This window comes from Lygodium microphyllum, chromosome 11 (genome assembly GCF_053477565.2).
Source record: "Lygodium microphyllum isolate KBCC chromosome 11, Lygodium_microphyllum_v1.1.10, whole genome shotgun sequence".
NCBI lineage: Eukaryota > Viridiplantae > Streptophyta > Polypodiopsida > Schizaeales > Lygodiaceae > Lygodium > Lygodium microphyllum.
The window spans coordinates 100,646,028-100,670,819 of record NC_141145.1 but is presented as its reverse complement, the minus strand read 5'-3'; the positions used below and the strand labels follow the sequence as shown (position 1 = coordinate 100,670,819).

Sequence of the window (24,792 nt, the reverse complement as noted above, 5' to 3'; positions counted from 1 at the left end):
ACTTCTTATCGCCCCGTACCCCTTCATAACCAAGTGGAAAAATATGTTTGTGAGCTGCCCAAAGGAATCAAAGATTTTTGCATTAAATCCACCGTGTCTAGCATGCCTCAACTCATAGAGATTGTTGCTTCTAGAACCGATGCTTTGCTGCATGGGAAGGATTCGAGTTGCCTAAAGAATAGAAAGAAGGCAAATAAAAAGTTGTTTAAGGCTGAGAAAGAGGCAGATCTGAAAATCAGCCTGAAAAGAGGTCAAAATAGCAAAGAAAGGACTTGAAAACATTAGCACAATGTAGGGAATTGATGATTGCAAATAAATAGTGAAAATGCCATAAAACACATTAATAGCAAAGGGTTTGTATAGATTTGTTTCGTATAAGTATTGGTAACAGATACGGCTTGTAAATGTTATGGAGTTTGGATGAATTTTATTTGTGGGCAGGAGAGTCACATTGCAAGGGACTGTCCTAGTAGATAGTAAGCTGGAAAATCAAAAAATCAAGGAGATTCTAAAGAAAAGAAGCCCAAAACATCAGTGGGATTGATGCCGATATTGTTAGTGATTAGCCCAATGATAATGCTACTCAGTTGTATAGAGCATGGGGCAAAATTAGGAATCAACATGCATTGATTTTCTTTGATAATGGTGCATGAGCCAATTTCATCTCTGTTGACATGGCAACCCGTCTAGGTATCAGAGAGGATGAGATGCTACCCATGGGGAAAGTTGGAATGGCATATAAAGGCCATGCAAAGCCTATCACACCGCTCATTGGAAAGCTTTGATTACATATACAAGGATATGTGGACAGCGAAGAGTTCTTCATTGCTCCACTTAATTGATAGTGAAAGTGGCTTCGCAATCTAAGACAACTTGGTTAGCTCCTTCCTATTTTTGATGCATTGTTTGTACATCATTTAATTAGTATTGGAAATCATGGTGCATATTACCAAAGAGTATTGATGGAAGTGTGTGGTACTAGAATGTCCATGGTGCATTTTCTTTCCTATTTTCCTCACATCAATGATCACCTATGAACTATGAGATGGTGTAAGACGTGTTGGCACCTCATATGTGTTATTAACATGTGTTGGACCACGTGAGGTCTCTCTCAATCTAGGTTTTGCCTATTTATACCAATCCTAGGATCCACATTTATGAGCTCACATATTAGCATTCATTGTGGAGACCTTGGACATGAGAGGGTTGCCCTTGCTATAGACAAAAAGCTACCATTGTTGCTCCTCTTCAATATAATTATGGGCCATTTGTAGCTCATCATGTTGCACATTAGCAGTATGCATGTCATTTATATTGCATTCATTGTGCTTATAACATCACATTGATGGTTTATCTCTATGCTCATTGATCTTGTTCCTTCTTCACCTCCACATTGCATCATTTTGGCATACAAATGGAATGGCACAAGGACGGGATGAGGATAATAATCTAGGGAAGATAGGAATGACAATGGTTTGATATTAAGAACCGAGTATGGGCTGAAATTGGCTGAGAATGGGGAGGGAGAGTATGGCTGAGATAGAAGCATGAATGGCAATAATGGGTTAGACAAGCTGAAGAAGTTTTGCACTACTAAATATGAGAAGCAAGGTTACCAAATGTTGGTTGCTTGCACGCTGATAGAAAAGCTACACACAAGAAACAAGCAAAGCAGGCAATACATTGCCAAAACCCAGCCAAAAAAAGGCATCAAAATGGCCTAAAAGAGCCAAACAAGGGCAACATCCCATTACACGCATGCCCTCCCAAGTGGGACACAGCAATATCTTTCAAGGGCAGATTAGGAAACATTCCACTCTTACAATCCCCACATCCCAAGGTCCCCCTCCCACCCACCCATGATTATTATGGCTTTAACTAATGATATGTAGCTAAACTCACAATTGTGACCTTTATCTTCTCATGGTTTGCTTAGTGCCTCTAGGCACACCACACCTTAAGTGAAATCATGAATATGATAGTGAATCTTATTATGTTGTGTTTTGTCCCATATGCCTTTAGAGAATGCTAATAAAAACTCTCTCTTTTTCTTTCTCTCCTTCTCTCCCCCCTTCTTCTTGAGTTAAATCTCTTCAGCTCTCTTCAAGCTATGTTAGGCAAAATGAACTTGAACTGCCAACAGCCGTACTAATACAGATATTTTCCAAGATTGCAGTACTAGAACTTCCTAATTAATTTAGGAGGGTTATTAAACTGAGTCGCCTTTGATATGCTCAAGTTCAAGATTATCAAAGTTGATCTTCCCTCGTAGTAATAAATATTTAAAGTGATTTTCAGCATCATCAACTTGATCCCCCCCCAATTTGAAGGCATTTATTGTTATTTTCCAACTTGCAACAGTTGGAAAGAAGATGTGACGTATACTAAACTTCATCAATTTAACAAACAACGAGATCCTATTTAATCATATAGACTGATAGGAAAAACACATATACAGCAATTGGCACCATAAAAGCCTTGGACTTGTTCTTTTCATTCCTTCCATGAACAACCAGACATGACTCTTTTTGTTATTCCACTTATGGACATTGGCAACACTAAGGTTTAACAGGAGCTTAGATTAAATAGCATAGAAAAAATACGCACAGTTGCACAGACACGAGAACGATACTCAAGCCAATCAGAAGTAATGCATTACCCTAAGGTGAATGTCCAACCTGAATTGGGGTATCAGGTTCTCGAAGCACCACGCCACGTTGTGTAGGCTGTGTTTGAGAAAGTGAAACTGCACTTGATGCACCAGTTGCTGCGTCCTGTGATGTGCCAGAACTTGATGGACCTTCACGTTTTTCTGTCCTTTTTCGGCGGTTCCCAGGAGTTTTGAGATACTTCCATGTACACACCAATGCGATCGCAAACCCTGCAAGCGCTCCTATGGAGCTTGCGTGCTGCAAATCCCACAGATTATTGCTCTCAGAAAACAAGAACCCTGCAATCCCTCAGCCTCCGGTTGTAAGACAGCTCCTTTTATCAAAACTGAAATTATGTGGTCGCTATAAGATCGTCTAACTCGCAAAATTTCTACATTTGGCTGTAAACTCGTCAGATATCGTTCAAGGACTCCTCATATACAGCACTCACCGGAACTCGCTGTTACAAAGCATATAAGATGGCCTCCTCACAGAAAGAACTACTCGATGTTACACGATATGCAAGAATCAAATGCAGCTGAAGACAGGAGGCGGTTGGAACAGGGATTCGTGCTGTGACGAAAGAATTACCCGGGTATCCAAGAAGAAGGAGATGACGTGAGAGAGTTTGTGCGTTATGGAAGATCCAAGTCGACGGACAACCTGTAAAAGTTCTTCTCTAAAGGACTCGTCTCCCATGTCTCTTGCGTTCGGGGGGCCTCGGCAGACGCGATGGATCCAGGAAGATGGAGTGCCTAGGGTTTCCGCCTTACCAAGTTATGGCCTTTCCCCCTTGCAGAAGAGAGCGACGTATGGAGCTGTCGATGAACGGCGACGCCAATCAGCGATCGGAATACGAATGTGATGATCAGAAGAGCGAAGAAGAAAGAGAGGAAAATCGGCGAGAATATATCATAATCTCAATAAATTAATGGAAATAATTTTTATAAGCCAATTAGTAATCATGAGATGAGATGAGATTTGATAATATTGAAGATGGTCAGAATTGTGGAAAATCGAAGAGAACATGTTATATTTATATTAATAATACTATTGTTAAGGAAGAAGATATAAAAGAACATGTTATATTTATATTAATAATAGTATTGTTAAGGAAGAAGATATAAAAGAGTAGCTTTCTGAATACTCTTACCCCCCCCCCCCCCCCCCTCTTAGGATCCCTTTCTTCCCTTTGCGTTTTCTTCAGCTTCTAAACGGCCCAAAACAAAAAGGAGATTGCTAACCGGAGGGTTTCACCAACACTAGGGTAAAGGGCCAATAGATTGCCACCACACTTCGACATGGTCGTGAGAATCAATTCCGGGTATCCAACTTGTCTTCTACTAGAGTAAAATGATGATTGTGGATATGGAGGGAGGCTATAAGAGTATTATTGCTTCAATGAGTGATCATTAACACAAACGTGCTTCGTAAAAAAAAGAGAGAGACAATTAGAGTGATCGGTAACACGGACATGCTTTGTAATTTATTTTTTTAAAGGGTGACATCATGAGCCAAAAGAATAACAAAATGATTGCTAGTAAGAACTAATAAGAAGTTGTATTCCGAATGACCTGCCAATCGTGGAGCAAAAAATGCCATGATAACTTTTATTTTTTGGGCCGCATGAGGGGAAGGGGTAGGGGGGATTTATCCTTCTTTTGAGGGCCATAATCCTATCGGCCCCCATTCCCTAGTGACATGTGGGAGCATACAGTTAACTAGTGTTTGAGCAAGCAAGAGCCAAAGATTGGCTACAATCTTGCCATATGTGTGTGTGTGTGTGTGTGTGTGTGTGTGTGTGGGGGGGGGGGGGGGAGAGAGAGAGAGAGAGAGAGAGAGGAAAATATATATACATAATAACATCGTATGAACAAGCCCTATAGCCCCCCCAAAATGTGAAAGTAAAAATTGAATGTATATATAAGTACAATGAAGAAAATTAGTAAACAACATTGAATGGAAAAAGGAGTGAAAGAAGACTTAATAAGACCACTCTACATGTAAAGCATTCAATAGTAAAAGTTCACATATTTGTGTAAGTTCACTAATGAATCAAAATAACCAAAAATGCATCAATAGCTGACAAGACAAGAGGATCCAAAAAAAAAAAAAGAGTTAATATGTGCATCAAAATCACCCAAGTATGGCCATGTAAGCATTTAGAGAAAAATGCCAATAGCCTTGACTACTTTGGCTCAATAAGGGGCATAACATAATTTTGTCCAACACTTATCGCAAGACCAAAAACTTGAAAACTCCTAATATTCATGACCCACCTATTCCTGCACAACAAAAACTAACCACTCCTCACTAGGACCGCACTCTTTGGACCCTTGTAAAGTGATGACTCTCTCTCTCTCTCTCTCTCTCTCTCTCTCTCTCTCTCTCTCTCTCTCTCTCTCTCTCTCTCTCTCTCTCTCTCTCTCTCTCTCTCTCTCTCTCTCAAATACCTTCCCCATTAACTAGAACCCAAGCACGAAACTTACTTCTTGCAATATACAAATGATACCACTCTCTCATATTATTTTCCACAACAACATAATGCATGCTTACAAGAGAATATGGAAAATATTAAAGTTCCCTTTTAGATTATCTGCACATACATTCGATGAAAAGCAAAAGATAAAAGTACCATTGATTAAGAGCTCACAAACTCCTACAAGGTTGCCAAAAAAGAAATGTTAAAGCTCTTTAGTGTTTTCAACAAGAGTTGAAAGACCTCTGCACTACACCAATGCATGCTTGGGTGTCAAGGTGTGTAAAGCAAGCATGTGCAATCTCCCTTCCCTCCCTTGAACATAAATAACTAAGAATATACATAACTAATTATGTGCTTTAGCGAAGCATATGTGTATGCTACTACATATGAGATCTTTTTGGAAGAAACATGCAACTCTCTTGAATGCTTGAAATGTAGTACAAAAAACTCCCATGCAACTGGATATTTATGGTATGTAATTACCAATGCAACCATGTATATACTCGTGCAAGTAGACTATTAGTAGTACATCATGCGGTATGATCATAAGCCATCCCTCCCTTCATCCACTCCAATTTCCAAGTCCAAAATTGCATCATGGTTTATAAGATCAAATGATATCCATTGAATGTCTCATCTTAAAAGAGAATCCTATGGATTTCTTATTCTTATACTCCTTTTAAGAAGCATTGCTCGTGAGTAAACAAAGTGGTTTGGTTGATACTAACTTTTTGTGTGCTACTTCACGAGCAGGAATGCGCTATTGTGTGAAGAAGCCTTGCAAGGGAAACAAAGTTGTCATGTGGTGGTTTGGTTAATGTTTAGGCTAATTATGTCGTATGTCCTTTTTCTTCATTCACTAAGTTTTAAACATAGTATGTAATAATGGTTCCCATTAGAGATTCTTATCTAATGTGGAAAAATGGTAAATCACGAATGTGGGATAGGGTACAAAAGCATGAGGATGTTGATAATGACATTTTACATTTTTTGCTTTAAAGATAGATGAGAGATGTTGAAACTTGTAAGTTATTTAATCACCTAAAGTTATGCCACATTCTATGTTCAAATATTGTGATTGATTGTGTGAAATTGACAAGAGATAGCTCTTGAAGTTTTGTTTAGAAGTCCAAAGTTCCACCCTTCTTTATAAGATCAATAGTAGCATCTCTAATGTCTCCTCTTCAATAAGCTTAATCTCTTTAGCTTTGTTATTCATGCATTCCTCTCAGTCAACATTATTGACAATAGAGTTAATTTAGAGTGAGTAAAGAAACTGGTGTAGCTAATATATTTACTATTATAACAAGAGGTGACTTATGTCATTGAGGTTGTTTGTACATAAGTTTAATAGTGACCAATCTCAATGACTATGGAAACCAAGCATACAACACATGTTGCACCATCATTACATAAACCCACAATTATAAAATCGAGCTTATATTGTTTTCAATTCATACATAGGGTACCTAGCAATATCATTTTTATTTACGTGACCTATGACATGGTAGCACGAGACATGGGTCTTTTTGATGCGGCAAAATGGTAAATATATATTAATAAATATTAGAGTTTACCACTCTCTCTCTCTCCCCCCCAAATTCCCTATGTCTAATTCTCTCTCTCTCTCTCTCTCTCTCTCTCTCTCTCTGTGCCTTCTATTTTAGTTTTTTTTTCCTCTCCTGGTTCTCTCTCTCTCTCTCCTTTTTTTCTCTCCCCGCTTCTTCTCTCTCTCTCTCTCTCTCTCTCTCTCTCTCTCTCTCTCTTTATTCTCCCCCCTCTCTCCTCTCTTTTCCTTCTCTCTCCCTCTCCCCTTTTTTCCTTTTTTTCTTCTTCTTTCTCTCTCTTCATTCTCTTTTTAAAAGTTTTCTTCTCTCTCTCTCTCTCCTCTCTTTTCCTTCTCTCTTTCTCCTCTATTTTTTATTCTCTCTTTTTAAATTTGATCTTTTCTCTCTCTATAATTCTCTCTACATGTTCTCTCTCTCTTCTTCTTCTTCTTTCACTTTCTTCCCTCCCTCAATCTCTCTTAAAGTATGTAAATTTTATCTTTTTCTTATATATAATTCTCTCTTTATGTCTATATTCTCTCTTTTCTCCTCTCTCTCTCTCTCTCTCCGTCCCCTTTTCTTCTTCTCCCCTTTCTCCTAATTTTCCTTTTTTTATTCTCTCCCTCTCTCTCTTTTAAATTTTATATTTTTATTCTCTTCTTCTCTCTTTTAACTTTTATATTCTCTCTCTCTCTCTCTTCCCCCCTCTCTCTTTCTCTCTCCTTTCCTCTCTCTCAAAAAAAATAATTAAAAGGCTTTTCTCTTTTTTCTTTTTCCTCATCTCTCTTCCTCTTTTCCTCTCTCTTATTATTATTATTATTCTTCTTCTCTCCCCCCTCTCCTATCCTTTCTTTCTCTCTCCTCTTTTTTCTTTTTTTCTTCTCTCTTTAAATTTTTTTCTTTTCTTTTTCTTTTAAATTTTATCTTTCATCTCTCTATAATTCTCTCTGTGTTCAAATTCTCTCTCTTATTCTTCTTATTTTCTCTCTCATTTTCTTCTCTCTGACTCTGTCTCCCCTCTCTCCTCTTTTTTCCTTTTTTCTTTTCCTCTCTCTCTCTCTTAAATTTTATATTTTCTCTCTATAATTCTTTTTCTCTCTGTTCTCTCTCTCTCTCTCTCCTCTTCTTTCTTTTTTGCTCTTTGTGTGTGTGTGTGTATGTGTGTGTGTGTGTGTGTATCTCCTTATTTTAATTAAACAAAAAGTTTGCATTAAAAAGTGTAATCTGAGAGAGAGAGAACCTAGGCCCTACGCATGAGAGAGAGGGGTGGAGGGGGAGAAGAAAAATATTTAATTAAAAAAAGACTATTCTCTTTCCTCTTTCTCCCCCTTCTCTTCCGTCTTCTTCTTTTTATCTTTCTTCTTCTTGTTCTTCTCTCTCTCTCTTTTATTCTATCTCCTTCTCAAAGTGTGTGAAAAACTATGTTCGAAAATTTTTAAATTAAAAAAAGTTTTTAAAATATTTAATAAAAAAAGTTTAAATTAAAAAGTTTAATCTAACTGAGAGAGAGAGAGAGAAAGAGAGAGAAAAAATTTTGATTTAAAAAGAAGTTTGATTTAATTAAAGGAGAGAGAGAGAGAGAGAGAGAGAGAGAGAGAGAGAGAGAGAGAGAGAACCTAGGCCCTACACATGAGAGAGAGGGGGGGGAGGGGGGAGGAATTTAATTAAAAAGGGAGGTGAAGAAAGGAGGCTTTAATAAAAAAAGGAAAGAGGAAGAGAAAATGAGATATTGCATGTGAGAAAGAGAGAAAGGGAGGGGGTTTTGATTAAAGAAAAGAGGTTTGGAAAAGGGGGTAAGTTCGAGAAGCCCTCTAGAGGTTCGAGGCTTTCCGAACCTATAGCTAAAATAATATAATAGTAAGATTCACCTAAATCGTGTGTGTGTGTGTGTGCGCGCGCGCGCTCTCGTGTAATGATTTTTGAAATTTTGTATTTGTGTCTCCTTAATAAGGTTTCCAAGGGTGCATATAGAGGGACAATGGAAGGGGTCAATATTTAAGAGATACAATATAGCTCACAACACCTTGAGTTGTGTTCTAATTCATGCCATTATTTGTTCAATTAGTTAATCTTCCATAGATTGTCTTCTTTATGTTTTCATATATAGGTAAGATGGACTCAACCCCAACAAACAAACAAACAAATATTGCATGACATAACATGTTGGAAAAAGAGCCCAATAGAGGAAATGATGACTTACATCCATCAAAGAGTAGTTTGCCCAAATATGGACCATGGAATTTTGAACAATGTCCCTCATTCTCTTTGGCATAGTGCTAGTAAGAAAGAACATTGTCACTAATTAATGAGATTAGAATAAGTAGAGAGAATGTGGGCATGGGGTATGTGCCCCCTTTTCATAAAGACATGGAGTAGAAGTTAAGACCCCAAATAATGATTTTAAGGACATGTTTATAACACACAATTTATCTCTATTAACATTAGTATAAATTCTTCCCTTAAACATTACCCAAAACCAAAAATCACAAACTATTCACTAAGGGCCTACATGGCTTCTACATGAGCATGTGATAAAATTTACTCTTTTAGCAACAATTACTCAATAAGCCTTCAGAACGGGAACCCATCTTGATTTTTTTAGATAGAGTAGAGTTGAGCACAGTATACACTCCATGAAGCTTAAGATCAAGAGGGAGAAGAGACTATAAGAAGAAATAATTGATTAGGATTTAGAGACACAACTCGCTCAAGGCATGGAGACCCAACAAACCACTCAATTCTAGTCTTAGCTACTATGAGTGAAGAATCAAAGAAATATAAGAAGGTGATGATTTGCGGGTTCTCATTGGACAAGAGCCACTATCTATTTTTAAAAGAGAAAAAGTCTTTGAAAAAAATTTACAACACTCTTTTTTCTCATACTACATGTGATGCATGGTTCTCACCAAAGTTGTCTTAGGATTGTCCACTTGTCTCATCTCGACTCTTAATAGAATCTACTCGATTTATCACCCCAAGATTTTCAACTAAAATTTTAAATAGCATATTATTTACCTTTTGAAAGATGCCCAAAGTGACTAAGATTCTTCCATAAGCATTTCTTTGTTTTCATTTGCAATGCCTGAATTTCAAAACACCTATCTGAATTCATGCATGACCATAAAGTGAAAGTTAGATAACAAATTCAACATAGTAGGACTAATTGTTGAGAATTCGTACATGAGCACCCATTTCACTCTTTCCATCATTGCTCTTTGCACTCATCATTCGTAAACTCATTATCTATTCTTAAGACTCCAAGCTTCGATACAATGCTTTGACTTTGCGCAAAGCATATATCTTTCAATATTTGTTGTAGTCAAAAGTGTGATGTATGAACGCGATAATAGAAGCCTTGTTTTACGTTCACAATGTGCTAAAGAAGTTGTGGATATTTTTGTTTGTGATATCCTTTATGGGAAAGAAAGGTAAATGGTGGCACAAAAGGTTTCCTTTAGATGCTCTTTTGAAATTTCTCTAAAAGAATAGCATACTAGAAGTGCCATTAATCATTTGAAGCAATCTCTCTCTCTCTCTCTCTCTCTCTCTCTCTCTCTCTCTCTCTCTCTCTCTCTCTCTCTCTCTCTCCATACATACATACATATACCTAAAAATGCTAAAGATCAACCTTGAGACTTATTAATAGTCACAACAAAAGTAGCTAAAGGGAAAATTAAATTTGTTTTATGGTGAACAAAAAACCCATATCAAAATAAAGAAATTTCATGAATGAGAAACATGTTGCCAAAACACTCGAGGGTTCCACGACATGCAAATCACCTATATCACATGCATTCTTGGCCTATTTTAAAATACCCTTATTTGTAAGTTTTTTCTAAATAAAACATGCCCCCCTTTTCTATTCATTCAATGAATAAATCCTTTAGATAGCACCATTTTGTATGTATAAAATCTGTAAAATAGATCATTTAAAAGTCCCTTCGTTTGAACTCACATGATATACTTACATATTTATGAGTGACCACCCAAGCCAAAACATGTGCATGTAATGATCTCTCCCTCCATCAATTTTAGATAAATTCACTTGGATATCATATTGTGTATGGTTGCATAAACCCATGGATTGTCACTTAACAAGATGATATGGGCATTATTTTTTTACTTAACAACAAGGAGGATATCCACCTCCAATATCAATGGAGTTAAGATACTTGTAGAACCAATGAAAGAGGTAGCATCATCCTCAACTTACAAAATCAACACTATATACAACTGAACATCACCAAGACATCTCCAAACATTTTACACAAGGTTACAATGTTCACAGCATCAATACCTTTATCTAAGCATACCAAAATAACATAACTACTACTTGGACTCTCTTATGAACTAATAGAATATCACTATAGACATGAACTAATAGAACATCTAAAACAATATCATCCATAGTGCCATTGATCAAGGGATGCTAGAATAAGAAGAACCACCTCATAAAATATAAGAACCCCTAAAACTTGTCTATTTAATCATAATCCATTCACATATGGCATTGCAAAATACTAAGACTTGAGTATACAAAGTGCAAACAAGTTGAACCACCTTTAAGCAAGTAGGCAATAATTGTATAATATACTACCCTATCTCATAAGTTCAAGCTTCTTTCTTGTCTCTTATGTCTTCATCTTATGGTTGCTAAGTTATGTATGTGTGTGTGAGAGGAGAAAGTGAGATGAGAGTGTATGTGAGTGACGCTAAAAACCATCTCCTCCTCCTTGTCCTTGTCGTTAGTATCTCTACCATGTGGACCCTTACATTATGATCTAGAAGTGGAGTAAGACGATATTTAGATCTTAGAGTGTGCAATTGGCATCTACTAGGGCCACAAACTATTTGGTGATTTGTGGGAGGGTTTTTTATATATAAAAGATTAGACATTAGACTACAACATGAACAACAATGAGAGTGCAAATGCATTCCCTTCTTATTTCATTAGCAATTCCATAGACAATTGGTTATGCTATCCATGAATGACATTATGAATAGTTGAGCACTAATCCTATTCTATCTCCATTTGCTTCCATTGTTGGCACATAGACATCATAGAAATATTGTGAGCTAGACACACATAAGAGCCATTGTGAGTGGATTATGAAGTGATTGTGGTGAAAAGCTCATTAAAACCTTGAAAATGTTTTAGGATAAATAATACTACATTAGGGGAGTTTTAAGATCTCGAAAATGCCTTTTAGGAGATAGAAAGAGAGTGCTCTAGACCAATAGGAGCAAAGCCTCTATAATGGAACTTCTATTTTAAAAAATGCAAAAAATTATTTTTCAAAAAGATACATATATAATAATATTACAAATTTGTATTATCAATATCTATTTTTAGCCTCTTATATTTGTAATTATGATATTCTTTGCATTAATGATATACACTCTCTGTCACTTTTATTTAATGATATGACTGAATTAATGATAATGACATGTTTACTCTAAATTCAAATTAGTAAAAAGCTTGGCACATATTTTTTTTCCTCCTTTCTCTTGTCTCTCTCGTGTTTTTCCCTCCTTTGTGGTAGCCTAGTCTTCTGTGTGTGTGTATGTGTATGCGCGCGCGTGCACGTGCACGCGCGTGTGCATGCGTGCTAGCTATGGATACAGAAATTCGACCTTCAACAAGGCGTCCAAGCTCCCAAATCACATCCATGTCAATGTTTAACTCATTCCAAAAAGATGGAAGATGGATTCCTACAATCATTAGCAAAGGCTGTTGGATCACCATGCAACAGGCAAAATGTGGGAAAATGCAAAGATATGAGAGCTCGTTCATCTTTCCTTGGAAGGGTAGAATCTGAGATTTCAAGCTTGGAGTAAATAAAAATAGCATAAAAGAGATTTTGGTGCAATATGTGTTTATGCATAGAGAGCTATATTTGGAACCTGGAAGTTCAATCTTCCAATGCATAAACCAAATTGTAAGGATTTGATTCTTAAAGTTTTTCTTTTCTTGGACTTGGTTTAAGGTTTTCCATTATAGCATTTGTTCATTTGTCTTGTAGATTTCTATCCCTCTAATCTTGAGGAATGGCAACTGGTCGAGTCTATTGTTGATGTGATTGATGTGATGCATGGCTTGATTGGAGAAGAGAGGTACAAAGGTAGAAAGAAGACAGAGCTTGCAGAGAATGGAATATTTTTCTATGACCATTCTTATATTGTCTCCATGCAATGTAGCCAATGGGGATCAATATCCCCCCTTCCTTTACCAAAATTTTCAAGCTTCGAGTGTCCTTTGCCAAGTCCAGCTACTAGTGAGGGCTATAGATGTAAAATATTTTTTGATATATGGAGAGCATTAAAACCTAGTATCTCAAGTAGGCTAAGCAAAGTTACTTTGTTTATGCCTATTAATATATTTATTGACTTCTTTTCTAATGCTGAGATAATAAAATCAAAAGCTATGCTTTCAGTGAATAGTTTAGCATATGATCATGTTATACAATTTGTTGATAAGGGATGGGACACTAGAATAGAAGGGAAAATTATATGTAAGATAGATCAAGACTCTATAGCTTGTAAATATATGATTGCTACTCAAAATTTCATCCTTAGCTTTTATTATAGTAGATGGCATTATGTTGGTGGTAGTCTGGTTGCTTTAGACCAAAATCTTAATAATTTTAGCAAAGATTCTATAGTGGATCTTGATGTTTGGTACAATGAGGACATTATTTCAATCCTAAAGGTTAGATCATCATGTATGCTATATCAAGTGAGGATGGATTTATAGAATGAAGATATTGAACTACCGTACTTATTTGTGTTCCAACTTAATAACAAACGAGTAAGTTTTTATTTCATATTATATCCACTTAGGTGTATATTTGATTTCACTTATTGATTAATAAACATTTGTAACATATTTTTTTAAACAGATATCAACGAGGAGAGAGAAGAATATACAATGCAAGGATATTGAACAAAATATCTATTTACTATCAATATAAAACACATGTACAAATTTTTGTTAGCCGTCTCCATGACTTATACACAAGGGCTTACAATCTGAGGCAAAGCTACTTTTTTTAAGAACTTCTCTTAGGAGAAGGGACATCCTTTCTAGGAGTCCTTTTGCCTGTCTTTGATGCTTTGGTTGCCTTGGGTGTTGAAGGCATAGCTTCACTTGCTATAGTTACATACACCTCCTCTCCTTCAATGTCCAAGCTCCCACTATTGTCCATTCTTGTTGGTTGTATACAATTGGCCATTATATACTTCATGAGCTTTGCTCTTATATACCAAATGTGCTCACGTGTATAGCAATCCCTTGTAAACTATCATACATTTGTAAGAAAATAATTTTAGTTCATTGTTATTTTTTACAATGGACTATTTTGCAATAAAACTCTATCTTAAAGTTTAGTATGTTTCACATTACCTTCATAAGTTTATCATCATTGAGATAAATAAACTGAACCAATCTTCTGGCATTTACAATTACTCTCCAGTCACAAGAGTAACTATCATCCTGATGAAGACACTACAATCAACAATATAAAGTAAAACTAAGAAACTTGTTTATGGTAGTTTTTAGAATAAATTTTCTTTGTATGTTCCAACCATATTAATCAAGACCTTACCCAACTTGTCTATATTACATTGTTGCAAGTAAGTCAGAAGGCATGGGAGGCCTTTTCTCTAGCACTTCAATTAATATTTTTATAACTCTGTATCAAAAATGCAATAAAATTTAGAGTTATTACAAAAGAAATATCTAATATTTAGAGTACCTGCAACAAAAAGATCGAAATATCAAGGAGACCCTAGATTATATAACTTACAACTTGGTCTTTTCATGGCTTCCTTTTATAGAATTGATGAGAAACATTGCCTCTCCACACAGTCTATTCCAATTAGGCTCCAATGAGAATTGAAAACAAAAATATTTCAATAATCTAGCAAAACAAGATCTCATAAAATCTAATAAAATATCAAATTACTTACTTTTCATTATATGAAATTAGAAAAAGCTCCAAAGATTCAAAGTCAATTGAATTGAACCAATGGTCAAAAGCACTTGCATCAAGCTCACTCCTCATATATTATGAGATAGATGGATCAAGAATCTCAATCTTTTGTTGTATATCGAAGGGGAGCTCATGCATTACACATCTAGCAAAGGAATGGAGATAGTAAGCATCAACATAAAAGTTTATTGTTAGAAAAATATGGTGAGTAAAAATAAATGTTGGTAAACTATACCTCATGCCAGCAAGAAGAATCGATTCATTTACTTCTCTCACTTTATTCTTGAGAATTTGAACATAATCAGAGTCCTAAAATACCATATCAGATCTTTTGTTAATATTACCAAGTAAAAAGCAAGAAACATTGAAACCCTTAGGCTCAGCCCTTTCAAGAAGGGTAGATAACTCCTCTTCAAAATATGGGAGTTGTTCTGCTTCCTTTTCTTCTTCTTTCTTTCTTTTATACTCCATCCATTTATCTCCCTGCTCTATTGTGGCATTTTCCTCTTTCTCATATTATCTTGTGTCATTTACATGCGTAACATCTTCAACCTTCAGACCAGGATCATTTTTCTTCTTTCTATATGAAGGCACATTTAAAATATTGAAAACCTTCATATCAGAAAGAGGTACGGGCTCAAGGACCTTTGGAAACCTGTATCTCAATCTCCTGAGAATTATCATGCCTTTATCCATAAGCATAAGCCTATGTGCATGAGCAACACATATATAAGAATCTTGAAAAAGCTCAATCAAAAAATCCTTTGTAGCCTCCTGAATACAATTGAGACCTGCCCTAGTCCATCTAAAACTATGTTGACTATGCTTGTTATTGATTTCTCTGACAAGCCTTTGAAAAGACTGCTTTGGAATTGCATTATTCAGAGCCTTCATTGCACTTCTAATCTCCTTAAGGCACCTCACCTGCTGTGTGAGAACCTTCTTCTTGGCTTTGATTTCCTTGTAAGTTTGAAAGGCTTGAAGGATTGATGGATCTTTGAAGCAAGACATCTAGGATCAACTTTCTACTTCCTTTACAATGGCCTTAGTTCTAGCCATCTAAAACATCCAAAAATAAAAATAAAAAATTTAGGAAAGATATCCTAATCTCTCATATCAATTTATCTACAATCATTAAGAAGCAAGCAAACACTAATCACATATTCTGAATCCAATTTCAATCAAACAATGCACAATACGTATGAAACGCAAAGAGGCGTTTTAGACCAGGGAACTTAACACCATATCGTGTTTCATACGACACAAAGGAAACAATGCAGGTTCAAGTCGAATGACACGTGAGGATGCCTCACTTGGAAAAGTGAACATAACACCAATCACGTTTCATACATCACAAAAGAATAATGGCAAGCCTTAGTCATATGGAACATGAAGAGGCCTTTCATGGACAAGAGAAACCTAACATCCATCGCATTTCATACGTGCATATTCTTGCTATATCATTCAAAGAACAATATATGATATCCAATTACTTAGTAGCTTTACCTATTACCTTCTAGCAACATTTTTCATCTCATTATCAGGTAGCAAAATTTATATTTCAAGGAATTTATATTTGAAGTTTTATTATTCGACTCAACTTTTAGACTACTTTATGGGCAACATTATTTACCCTAAACATTTCGACTTTGTAATATATGTTATTCCAACAGACACATGCATTTGGAAGATATTGAAAGATCATAGAGGATATTGAAAGTTCTATAACCTGCATGTGCATGTGCATGACGTATGAAATGCAAGGATGGCTTAAATGGATAAGAAAAAGCTTAGACCCACATCACAACATAAACAATGCAGGCCTTAGTCGTATGAAATGCTAGGAGGTCTCACATGGACAAGAGAAACCTAGCACCCATCGCGTTTCATAAGTTCGGCATTCTTGGGGACGATTTAGTAGAAATTTTTTGTCAAGGGATTCAAAGCTTACTTATATTTTAGCAAGAAACTTACATTCTCGAGGGTTCGGTGTGTATACTGGGCGATGAAGCCTTCTTTAGTAGCCTTGCACTGAAGAATAATTTTGCACTGCAATCAAATTAGCATTGTGTTGGTCTGGTTGAGCATAGAGAGAGTTTTTTCATCGAAAAAACTCTTTTGTAGTTTAGAAATCGGGTTTATAAGGATGTTAGTTTACATGTGTGGCTAATGTAATGCGTAGTTAATTTCACACATGCGACTGCATTGCGTTTTTGCTTGGGAAGTTGTGCCACATGTCACTTACTTTTTTGGCATGATAGCACTTTCATGGCTCTGATTTTTAAGTTTTTTTTCATTTTCTTTTTCATTTTAAGCGCACCTTCTCGAATTAGCGCAGTGTACTTTTTTATCAAACGTGCGGTGACCATTGCCATATATATATATGAACACGAGTTTTGGTTACTATTTCTTTCACGTATCTGGTCTTGTCTTCGACCAGATATTTATATTGTAAGCATCACAAGCCAAACCAATCATATTCTTACAATAAACCATTTATTCTCAGGATCAAGGCTTGCAAATAGCAGGTATCACACTTTTCTTAATATTTTTTTGTGCAATCCTGAATTTCGAGGCATTGAAGATGTTTGCTAGTTTAAGAGGAGAAAGATCCATCTTGCTAGTTGGTTTAAGAGGAGAAAGATACATTAGGAACTTAGAAATTATGTACTGGTTTTACTTTGTTTTTCTATCAACATTCGTTTGGTACACATGTTAAATGATGTTGTTTTGATGTTTTTGACAGATTGTTTTGTTTAAATTTTTCGGATGTATAAAAAGCGAATTCATCAAGTTTTCTTATAAGTGACGTGTGAAATACGATTTTGTAAACTCTGAGATGGTCTGAATTAATGTTTTTGCATTTCATGAGTCGTAAATGTTAAATAAAGTTTGATTGATGAGACTTGGAATTTCATGCTTTCTCTACTGCATAAAGTTTTTATTCATTTCATTCATCTTGTATTTCCTAAAAATTTTTAGCAATCTTTCTTTAGTCTACTGGATATGAGAAAATGTGGATTTATATTATGCCCCCTTTTTTTCTGGTTTTTCTTTTGTGAGTAATCAGGATGACTAAAAGGAAGTTGTCTTTAGAGGGAATGGAGGAGGAGGATTTGGAGGATACCTGTGATGAAAATATGTTTGGTTTTCTTCATACAACTGGAAATTCATCTAGATTTATTTACATGAGAGATATGCTCAATGTTTCCTTTTATTTGCAAGAGCTTTTGAAGAATCTTGAAGATAAACTGAATGATTATAGGGAGTGTTATAATAGACATGTGGAAGTCCTAGAGATTGAGGGATTTGTCCATTATAGTGATGCAATGGAAGCTTCCAATGCTGCTAGAACAACTTTGCAAACAAGGTTTAACCTTATTGACGAAGAATTCAAGAAGTGGAAAGCAAATTGCCCTTTTCATTAGAATCAACAACAATGTCTTCTTGTACAGAAGGATGTTGGATTTCTTGTATATCTTCAATATATGGATAGTTATTCTTCAGATACAATACGAGAGAAGAAGATGGAGGATATTGCATGCAAAGACAAAGAAGTTGAAGGGTGAAATACTTCAGGAGGATATTGAGAACCACTTAGTGTAGGGATTTGATGATGCTTTGTTTAAAAGTGAGAACATTACAAAAGTGGAAGAAAAGGAGATAGAGTTGAGTGCAAAGATTGAAACAGGTCCTCTTGAATGTGTACCAACATTTCCCAGTTATCTCATCAACAAAAAGAGATATGTATTACTAAATGATATTCAACACCTTTTTTATCTTAGAGAAGATTACTGCTTGGCAATCCTTGCTGCATGGGGTCAAAATGATAAGAATTTTTTAGGTTGTGAAGAGGAATTGCTAGCAACTCTTGATGTTGAGGGAGAGAATTTTCAAGACAGTTCTGTAGCCTTGCATTCTTGTATTAATCAAATCGTGGAATATGAAAAGGGGGGACACCTACAGAGGAAGAGTACTTACAAATTCAATAGAGACTTGGTATTGATAACATGGAATATGAAGAGAAACTGAAGTCTCCATTAGAGGAGAAACCAAATAGTTTAATAAATCTATATGATGATAGTCTTCTTGAAGAAGATGAAAATCCTAAGGTATGAAAGATAATTCTAAGATATCCATTGTGATTTATATTAGAGTATGTTATGCATTATAAACAAATATTTTTGGATATTTATCTACTGACATCTTATACTATTGTGGTTTATTGTGTAGATAGAAATTGAAGATGTAGACAACTTTCTTGGAAGAGCCAAGGGCTCAAGGCCAAAGCTTGGAAAAAGTCAAGGCCTTGGTCATTATATTGGAAGCTTAAATAATCAAATAGTTGCAATTTATCAAGCAGGTTGTCAAGCTCTCCAAGCTTACTAATAATGGCTTTGAAAGCTATCTCCAAGGTGATTGGATCCTAAGTTTTCAATAGAGATTTAGACAATATAATTTTGGTGGAGAACGAAGAAGTTGTAAGAGTTTTTGGCTTCATGCCTGGATACAATGGATCTAGGGCAGAATACTTTGGAGTTCTTGCCTCTTATTTGCTCTCCCATATAGGAGATGCCAAGAATTTGAAGCTCCTTCCAGGCTATAGGAAACAAGAGTTCCTAAAATGTAGAGGCCTCATCGAGTGGGATGAAACAAAAGGTTCCCTTAGAGGACCTAGTCTCTTAATAACATCAGATATTGGTATTCGATGAAAAACCCAATACAATAAATCAAAATCCTATGTATTTACTTCGAATGCTCCTAGCCACCAGATGTTGTGTTCCGATTGAATACTAAATGGCATTGAGTGATTGTAATGATCTGATGAAAGTGCTCTATTCATCAAGGTAATAGAGACCCTCTCTAGTTTTGTACATTTTAGAATCTCACTTTCATTAAGTTTAACCACAAATCTAGCTACTCATTGTGTTTCTTCTAGTTACAAGTCATAGAATCTAATCATTAAGTATAGTAGGGTGGGCAAGTCAAGGAAAATATTGTTAAATTCATTGAATACAACTTCCTTTTTCTTGCCCTTGAAGCTAGCCTTGATGTGGAAAGGCTCACCTAGAATCTCCATTACCTTGTTATTCACTCTCCATCTAATAGTTCTAATCACAGATGGCCTTGGAAGTATGCAATTATGTACTTGTCCTTGCTTCATATTTGACTGCAAAAGCTGAAAAAGTTATATATAAGCATCTCAAATGATACCAATATTATATAGTGTCTTCTGCACTAACTCAATATCCAAAGAGAGATCCTTTATAAATGACTTCAAGCATTGTTTCTTTGCCTTTTTAAATTTCTTCTTTTCCAAAATATATTTTGAAACTATTGAAGGAAGAAGATGATAATAAAACAGAGATGCTTTCAAAGAATCTCTTTCACTTGCATTCGGTCGAAGAAGAGACCTAAACAAAATCAACATCAAAAATCAACACAATTAATTATAAACAAAGTTATATTTCATATTTTTAAAGTGGAAAAAGATGTACCTTGCTGCTTTGATTCTTTTACTACAACCACCTCCTCCTCGTCAGAGGCTCTCAATATTTCTAAGAGCCTTTTGTCGATTTCAAAGTCCTAAAATAGTTTGCTTTCGTTGATAAGATTTGATGCGTTTCTCCAACAAATAAATCCTCTGTTGATACCCTTCTAGCTTCTGCAGTAACTCATTGGTATGTTTTGATAAAATATGGTTCTCCAATTTAAGGACATCCTTTTCTGCAACCAAGTTTAGTGTATAGCCTAGAAAACCATTATAACCATCACCAATGATCCTAAAAAATGAAGAGCTATTATAGAAATGTGGAATGCTATTTTTGCTAGGATCTTTGGGATATAGCTTGCCATCTAACCAAAGATTAAGATTTTTCTTTCCTTCAAACCTGAGTATATGTTTCGTAGACTCTTTAATAGTAATGGGTTTTGTTCTCTTCCTCATTGGTTCATACTTACTATCCAACTCAATATGAAGATGATAGAGATGCCTTTTACTAGAGCTATAGAGATAATTGGATGACTAATCCAGAGCTAAGGATGTGATTAGAAGATTGGATTGAAAAAGTATGCGAATTAGAAACAAGAAGGAAAACAAAGAAAAAACTAGTAAGGATGGGAAAGAAAAAAGAGAGTGAGAATGGAAGGAAGTAATCAAACGTTGAAAAAATTTCAACTTTAATGAGAAAGAGTAAGATCTTCATTATGACAATCTTTGTCACCTTTATGGCCACCTAGATTTCTAGGTTTGATGTGACCACAAGAATATAACGACAATGAATTATTAACAATTTTTGATATATTTACTTGCTAAAATATAAAACTTTTTAAAATTAAAAAATGATTTTATTTTCTAAAATATTTTATCTCTTTAATATTGCTTACATGGCATTTTCGAGACCTCAAAACTCCCCTAATATATGAAGAAGAGAAGTAGAATGATATTAGAATAGAAGGTCTTTGTCTATTACACTAAAGTGTTGTCAAGGATCAAATAAGGCTTGATTGATTACAGTTGTTATGTTGTGATTAGAACCACAAAGTTGCAACATGATAAAACTTCTAACAATGAAATTGGATTCATTGTCTTTGTATGAGATTTATATTCAATATAGATTGAAGGATTAGGTTATCTTGAGCTTAGTGACATTGCTAAAATTGAAGATAGGGAGTTGACTTGTAGAAACCTTTACTTGCTAATTGAATCTTTTAACTAAACCACTTACGTTGCACTGTGACATGTGAGTGTCTCAATCCCATGACATCATATTCTAATGACTACATCAATGCTTTGGCATGATTAATCCCTTGTGAGATACACTTTCGTGTAACTCACACACATGATTGCCAACTTCAAGTTACATGGCAACTTGCAGTCATAGTAAAAGTAGGTAGTCACACTCATGAGTGGTAGGAAAAGCCCATGCGATTGGAGTCACATCATAGACATTGATTACATTGCAAGAGCTTAATCACATTGCATTCATGAAATTCTATCACATAACATTGGAATCACATTATAAATTTAGTTGGATTATAGCTCAAATGACTAACAATTACTATTAGATTTACGTTTTTCCAAGTAATTAGGCTAAGCATTTTAGTTCTTTAAGAGAGTCTCTAGGTTGATGATATTGCATTTTGAGAAAATTATCAAGCCATTTGCATAATCTCCCACATCCCTTTTCACAACTCTCTTTGTCCCTTTGCTCCCTTCTCCATTGTCTAGAACATAGTTCCCACTACTCATTGTGCTAAACATCAATGTAAATAACATCATAGGTTATGTGATGGGTTCTCCGCTAAAGTGGAACGCCTTCAGCAGAGGATGAATTGTGTGCAGGAAGATTTTACCCGCTATACTGAATTGGTGTCACCTCCTCCATTCCTTTGGAACAAATATAATCAGCAGAGGTTTGCCATGTACATCTCCTTGAGCAATGTGGATTTGGAACCTCCAGAGGATGGGTGGTCAAATCTTTGGTCTGTGGGTCTCTTGAGAGCAGTTTTTGATAGATTTGTGGATGAGGTGGTTTCCCATGAGGTTCAATTACAAGAAAGAAGAGGAAAAAAGACCAAAAGCGCAAGGGCAACCTTAAAAGTCTAAGGCAAATGCAAAAGGGGAAAGGCGCATTTTAAAATAAAAAGGCGCACCCTGAAATCTTGTAAAAGAGTGCCGGGCTCTCACTCGTGCAATTTGTAAATGTAGACAGGCAGTGGAAAGGAAGCTAGGAAGATAGAAGGACAATGAGAAAAGGGGCCTAGGCCAATGGCCGGCCATGTAAAAAAGGGGGATGACCACCCATGGAAATCAAGGCATGTATATAAAGTTGAAAAGTGAATGAGAAGCTCATTCTTGTGTGGGGCAAAAGCTTCTTCTTCTTCTTCTCTTGTTTCTTGCCTTCTTGCTTGTGCTTGAGAGAGGGATTGAGAGAGTGTGAGGGAGTGATTATGTGAGAGTGAGGGATCTTGGAGAAGAAGCTCTCCATCTTCTCTCTTCATCTTCTCCTTCTCTCTTCTCTTCTCTTGTCTCGCGCGTGGCTATGGAGGATGAAGCTCATGGGAGAGGGATTGAGGTTGCTTGAGCTTGCCTCAAGGATTGTGGAGCTGCCGGTGTGCAAGAGAGAGGAGGGTACTCGATCGAGCACTAAGGTAAGCTCACTACACCTGTAAGGTAGGCATTGCGCATCGGCTATGTGAGAGGTAGCCATGGCTACTCGGTTCGAAACACTTGAGCAATAAGTGGTCGTAGGTCTCGGGGTAGAGCTTGAAGCTCCCCTACATTTTGGTTCCGTTGCCGGGACCGACGGAATCGAGCCTTGAGCGCTGCGTGCATCAGATCGAGCATGGAAGTAGGGTTTGCAGCCTGAACCAATGCTCGAGATAACTAGGAGATTTAGGACGGGTTAATCCGTGGAACATGTAAGTATTTGGGTTTGTTGCAAGCATTAGATTAGGACTACTGTTCTGTATTTCTGTTTTTCATATTGCCTGCACTAGATTAAGGTTAGATTAGGGTAAGAAAAGAGAAAACAGGGGTTCTGGTTGTGCTGCTGGAAACAGGAAAATAGGGGCTCAGATTCAAGTTTTTGGGTGAAACATGGACAGGGAACTGGCTGTAAGGTTCGGCAGTGCTGGGAAAGGACCTTAAGAGGTTTGGGAAGCCAGGACAAATCTCATTTCTTTAGTTGGCCCTGTGAGAGAGAGAGAGAAAGAGAGAGTTTCTGGTTCACAGGACGAGGAAACGCGACCCTGATTCTAGGCGCATTCGATTCGTGCTGCTTCAGGTGAGTCTGGTGTATTCCATTGGTGCTCTAATCGGTTATGGGAAGTTTGTGGTGATTGAGTGCAGCAGGCATTAGGAAAAATTCAAACGCTCTGGAATCGCACCTGCCGCCAACACAATCGGACCAACCCGTAGTGGGCCAATCCCCAGAATCGGACCACCTGAGTTGTGGAGTCGGACCGTCCGACTCCCAAGATCGGACCGTCCGACTGAGAGAGAGTCGGACCAGACTAGTCCGATTGCCAGAATCGGACCATCCCGATCGGACGTGCCATATGGCACTCGGACTGCCCTTAGAATCGGACCATCGTAGTTGGACCATTGGGGCTGGGCTCGAACCAGTCCATAATCGGACCACTTCAAAAATAGGACCATCCTCCTGGTCTAATTCCAAGAATCGGACCAAACCCCGTTTGACTGTTAGAGTCAGACCAAATTGGTCCGATTGCCAGAATCGGACCGTTCGACTCCCAGAGTCGGACCAGACTAGTCCGATTGCCAGAATCGAACCGTCCGACTCCCAGAGTCGGACCAGCCCTGTTCGATTCCCAGAATCGGACCATCTTGCCAGTACAAAAAGATAAGGATCTTTTGCTGACCTTGCCACAGACCTGACCCCAAGATGCAACCGTGAGCACCCCCAAGACCTAGTTTGACCATTAGGACCACGGAGACTAATCGAACTTGGGGGTGCGGACAGACCGTAGGATAGCCGGGAACCGAGTTGAAAACTCAAATTAGGCTAAGAACGTGGGTAGAAACAGGGTGGGGTTTGCATTAAACACTTTTTGCATCGGCATTTCACTTTTGTGATCCACTAAACCTGCACAACAAGAAAAGAGAAAAATCTGTTTTCACACCAAGCACCACGCAAGCACTAAGCACAACGTGTGAGTAAGGAGCGCCACTGCTTTCAAATAACAAGGAACACATCTAGATACCTAATAACATTAAGGAATCCACTAGTAGGAGAAGACCCCAAGACTTCGACAGGTGCCTGAGCACCCTACTAGTAGTACCTGGAGAAAACACGAAGACACAAGAAACAACAAGATAGAGGAGTGGAAGCTGCCGGAGCTTATTGGATTCATCGACAATCTCGTGGAGCTGGAAGCAGAAACAATGTCGGGATTAAGAGGCAACCAAGGGGAAGACCAATTAGAATTAGGAGAATTTCCAACTTCGGTCCAGGAATTGATCCATGACTATGATCTACTCACCAGGACTGAGATCCAAGGTAGACCTGTAGAGGAAGTGGTGGTTAACCTGGAAGAAGAGAGAAGAGCTATCAAGAGAGCGTTGGAAGGCATAATTTCCTACAACCATGAGCAAA

The 24,792-nt window shown here is 36.9% G+C and overlaps 1 protein-coding gene across 2 annotated transcripts in view; it reads right to left on the bottom strand.

Moving 5' to 3' along the window:
• PEX22 (peroxin 22) overlaps positions 1-3,559 on the bottom strand; it is a 36,354-nt gene extending 32,795 nt beyond the window's left edge. The window contains exons 1-2 of one of the 2 annotated variants that reach the window (XM_087687916.1): positions 3,315-3,559; positions 2,679-2,909 (exon numbers count right to left, since the gene is read on the bottom strand). In XM_087687916.1, coding sequence (XP_087544042.1) covers positions 2,679-2,909; positions 3,315-3,350 — 267 coding nt within the window. In that variant the 5' untranslated portion in view covers positions 3,351-3,559. Of the gene's footprint in view, positions 1-2,678; positions 2,910-3,242 lie in introns of both variants that reach the window. The other variant, XM_087687915.1, reaches the window with a different exon arrangement.
• Between the last annotated feature and the right edge of the window lie 21,233 nt (positions 3,560-24,792).